The 4,850-nt window shown below is 36.9% G+C and overlaps 1 protein-coding gene across 1 annotated transcript; it reads right to left on the bottom strand.

Moving 5' to 3' along the window:
* Positions 1-3,459: 3,459 nt before the first annotated feature.
* LOC107538680 (olfactory receptor 51F2-like) lies at positions 3,460-4,410 on the bottom strand. Its single transcript, XM_016215003.2, has one exon. It carries the CDS (start codon positions 4,408-4,410, stop codon positions 3,460-3,462), a length of 951 nt encoding a protein of 316 aa, XP_016070489.2.
* Positions 4,411-4,850: the final 440 nt, after the last annotated feature.

Raw genomic sequence — 4,850 nt, 5'->3', positions numbered from 1 at the left:
TATAACATTTAAGTAGTTCATTTATATTTCATTTTAATTTTTGAATAAATGTCCTTAATGAATCCTGCCAAATGCTTTTTCAGCATCCACTAATATAATCATAATTGTCTGTTTAATGTGTTGAAAAATTTTCTGACATTGAAATATCATTGTTCTCTTGTGTTTATAAAAGAACCCATATTAAATGAAAAGTAGCACATTGAATTTACTTAGTCACCAAACAAGAACACACAATAATATATTAGTATACATTCCAGGAACACAGAAATAGTTATTTACTCATATTATATCAAGTTTCTCTGCAAGGTATATAATATATTCTCTCATTAAACTAATTAGTCTCTCTGTTTCACAAATGAGAATACTGAGGCCGAGAATTTAAGAATACTCCAAGTTTATAAAATTAGTGATGCAATATGTATTTTCAGGTTTGCCTAATCCAAAACAAATCCTTTAAAATTGTTGAACAGGGAAAACAGCCTCATCTTGAGGCAATGCTTTTAATCAGCGATGAGGTCTCTAAGAAGCCCTGCTTTCCCAAAGTCTACCCTTTCCTTCTCCTTGATGTACCCACCTCCAGCCTCCCATGTATTTACTGAGAGTAGAACGATGGAACAAAGAGTTTGGAGTCCCTTAGGCCAGGGTTTGAATTCTCAGCTCACTACATCCTGTGTTATTTGACATCAGTTGTTCCCATATTTGTAAAATAGGTATAATGAGTATTACATGAATTAAGTCCCTGAATCACAGTGTCTGAACATAAGAGTTGTTTGATAAACTGATTTGGAATTAATAATGAAATTAAAATAACTAAATTAAACTTTGTAAGCATATTTAAATTGAGTTAAAACTTTACAGCAGGAAGGTTCTTTAAGCTTCTACCACTTGATTTTATAGACAGAAAACTGCAACTTGATGAGCATTTTTGAATGGACCTTTATAAATCAGTAGTAGATGAACTAAACCTGGCACTGCTGGCTGCCTCTATATGTTTATTACTTCACTAAATGTGGGAAATAAAGAACTCTCTTTCCCAGTAGAGCCTGAAGAAGGGCAGTATGGGTGAGTATAGCACTTCACAGAGCAGAGGAGGAAGGATTCTCTGACACCAGCTTTCATGACCTAGGCGATGAGCCACCAGCTTGAAGACCACAGTAAGTGGTAAGGAGGCATAGGCCAGGCACAAGCATTTGTCCTTTCAAAAGGAGTTTATGAGCATTTCTCGGAAAGGGTAGGAAAAGGAGAGGTTGCCTCCAGATAGAAGGAATTACAGGTTGAAGGGTGAAAATAGAAAGTAGTGAAAGCGGAAATAAATAAAAGCTGTAATTCTGGTGGCATGTTGCAGGAGGACATAAGCTTTTCAGACAGAGAATAGAAAATAAGATCTAGCAAAACATCTTGAGCCTGGAATAGAGTAAGAACAGATAAGTGAATCAAGGTTGATAACCAACAATAATGTCTGTGTCTTCAGGTTAATACAAGAGAGGATATGCTTGAAGTGAGAACTACCATAAACAAATTAGGGCAGGCAGAACATTGGTGAAGAGAGGCCTGTAAACTTTTTAATTTTGATTTTTCACATTCAAAAAAAAATAGATATAGGATATAATCTCTCACTGATAATAGGCAACCAACCATACCAACATGCTCTTTTTTTGGTTAAAGTATGAGATTATAGAAGAAAGATGATTAATGGAATTTTAGACCAAGTTTATCTTAACTTTTAATGTTCAGCTAACAGCAACCGTAACTGATTCTGAGTACTTCATATGATATTTTGCATTTATACTAAATATGACCCTGCACATAATAAAGGGCAAAATAACTTTACTTACATAATATCCAGAAGTAGGATCACTGAGTCAAAAGGCAGTTCCATTTTTAATTTTTTGAGGAAACTCCATACTACTTTTCTTTTTTTTTTTTTTTTGAGTTCATACCTTTATTATATATTTATACTCACTTATATTTCTTTCTTTTTTTAATATGTATAATTTTTATTTTTGTTTAAAGTATTACAGATGTCCCTTTTTCTCCCCAATGACCCGTTCTCCCCTTCTCCCTCCCCAGTCGCTCTCCCCACCATTGTCCATACTACTTTTCACAGTGGCAACACCAACCTGCATTTCCACCAACACTGCACAAGGGCTCCCTTTTCTCCACATCCTCGCCAGTACTTAATTGTTTGTTGACTTATTGATGATAACCATTCTAATAAGAGTGAGGTGATATCTCATTGTGGCTTTAATTTGCATTTCTGTGATAATTAGTGATGTGATTTTTTCATAGGTCTCTTGGCCATCTGTATGTCCTCTGGAGAAGTGTCTATTTAGGTCCTTTGCCCTTTTTTTAATTGGATTGTTTCTTCCTTTTGTTAAGTTGTATGAGTTCTTTATATATTTTGGATATTAATCTCTTATCAAATGTATCACTGGCAAATGTGCTCTCCCATTCAGTGGGAGAACAGGCGTTACTGTTGGTTATCAACTTATCAACATTGATTCACTGATCTGTTTTTACTTTATTCCAGGCTTAAGATGTTTTGCTAGATCTTATTTTCTATTCCCTGTCTGAAAAGCAGATGTCCTCCTGCAACATGCCACCAGAATTACAGGTGAATGGGAGAACATGTTCTCCCTTTTCATTTTGTTGATGGTTCCTTTTGCTGTGCAGAAGCTTTTTAGTTTGATGCAGTCCCGTTTTATTTTTCCTTTGTTTCCCTTGTGCAAGGAGATATATCTGCAAAAATATTACTATGAGAAATGCCAGAAATTTTGCTGCTTACATTTTCTTCTAGGATTTTTATAGTTTCACATCTTATATTTAGGTCTTTAATCCATTTTGAGTTTATTCTTATGTATGGTGTAAGTTGATGGCCTAGTGTAATTTTTTTGCATGTATCTGTCCAATTTTCCCCACACCATTCATTGAAGAGACTGTCTTTCCAATATGTTCTTGCATCCTTTATCAAATATTCATTGACCAAAAAAGCATGGATTTATTGATGTGTTTTTTAGGATTCACTCTATAATTTGTGTATTTTAGAAGCATGCAAGAGAATCAAGAATTTTAAGGAAAAAAGGTCCAATTAATTGAAGTACATTTTGTATATCATTCAGAAAAGCACAACTGGCTTATTAATAAAGTTTCCAACATTAAATCTGGACTTTTAGGATTATATGCAGAATCTGAATAAACTATTTTATTGAGGTCTCATACTATTTGCTAATATGAACAGTTGTTTATATAGATTATCTCACCTTATCTTGAAAACAAAATCATAATGTAGGTTTTATTAATACGGACTTAAAGGAAGGAAACTAAGCAAATATCATTTAACCAACAAGTTGTATAGTTTGGACTATTGGAAACATATCTAGGCATTTTGGAGACAATTGCCCCATTCTATCAAAGCACTCATTCATAATTGGCTTATTTCTACCTTGAGACAATTGATGATTAGATTTGCAGCTGCTTCTGCATTAAGACCTTGACAATAGCCTGTTGAATCTGCTTAGTCTTCACACTGTAGATGATAGGGTTGAGCACGGGAGGGACGAGCAGGAAGACATTGGCCATGATGGTGTGGACAAATGGAGGTGCTGAACGGCCATAGCGATGAACAAGGGACAAGCTGATGAGAGGGACATAGAAGACGGCAACAGCGCTGATGTGGGATATGCAGGTGTTGAAGGCTTTCTGCCGCCCCTCTGAAGAAGTAATGTTGAGGACAGATCGGATGATCAGGACATAGGAGAGCAAGATGCAAGGGCAGTCAAATCCCGCCGTGGAGAAGAGTGCAAACAGGCCAAGGATGCTGTTGATTCTGTTGTCCACGCATGAGAGCTGAATGAGATCAACATGGTAGCAGTAAGAATGTGAAAGGACCAGAGACCTGCAGAAGGACAACCGCTTGACAAGAAGCACAACGGGCAACATGACGGCAACATTCCTTACCAATATGCTCACCCCAATCTGGGCAATCTTGGCATTGGTGAGGATGGTGGTGTACCTCAGTGGGTCACAGATGGCCACAAAGCGATCAAAGGCCATGGCCAGCAGAACCCCAGACTCCATGAAAGTAAATGCATGGAGGAAGAACATCTGGACAATGCAGGCATTTAAGTTGATCTCTCGAGCTTCAAACCAGAAGACACCAAGGGTAGTGGAAAGTGTGCAGAGGGACAAGCTCAGGTCTGTGGCTGACAGCATAGAGAGAAAATAATACATGGTCTCATGGAGGCTCTGCTCACGGAGGACCACAAAGAGGATCATGCTGTTCCCAGACAGGGCGATGACATACAGGAGACAAAAAGGGATGGAGATCCAGGCATGGGCTGCTCTCAAGCCTGGGATACCCGTCAGGAGGAAGGTCAGAAGCTGAGCATTGGTATTGTTGAGGACCAACATAATGAGGGACTGAGAAAACAGGGATATTTGAATAATTGAACATGACATAATGAATTATAGCTTATCACTTAGAACATCTTTGTGGCACTTTGAGACTCACTGAATTACTATTGCTGATAGTAAGCTTCTCTCCTAAGCTACCAGTATTCCTCACTTGTTTAGAAGAGAGAATTCCCTGAATTATACCACATAAAATTTTCCTCAGTCTGTCATTCTTTTTGGTGGAAACAAAAATCACAATTAAATCATCCCTGACTAGAAAAGTCCCTAGTAGATTACCTAAACAATCTTTTAAACTAAATAAAAGTGACAAAAGCACATATCAAAACCTGTGGGGCAACACATTGGAATGCAAAGCATAACCTGAAAAACAGGCATTTATTAGAAAACAAGCCTGTAAAATATTGTTTTTTTAAATTTTCAATATAAATTGTTAGGAA

This window comes from Miniopterus natalensis, chromosome 11, assembly GCF_054644295.1.
Source record: "Miniopterus natalensis isolate mMinNat1 chromosome 11, mMinNat1.hap1, whole genome shotgun sequence".
Lineage (NCBI taxonomy): Eukaryota > Metazoa > Chordata > Mammalia > Chiroptera > Miniopteridae > Miniopterus > Miniopterus natalensis.
This window is presented reverse-complemented; position numbering and strand designations above follow the sequence as displayed.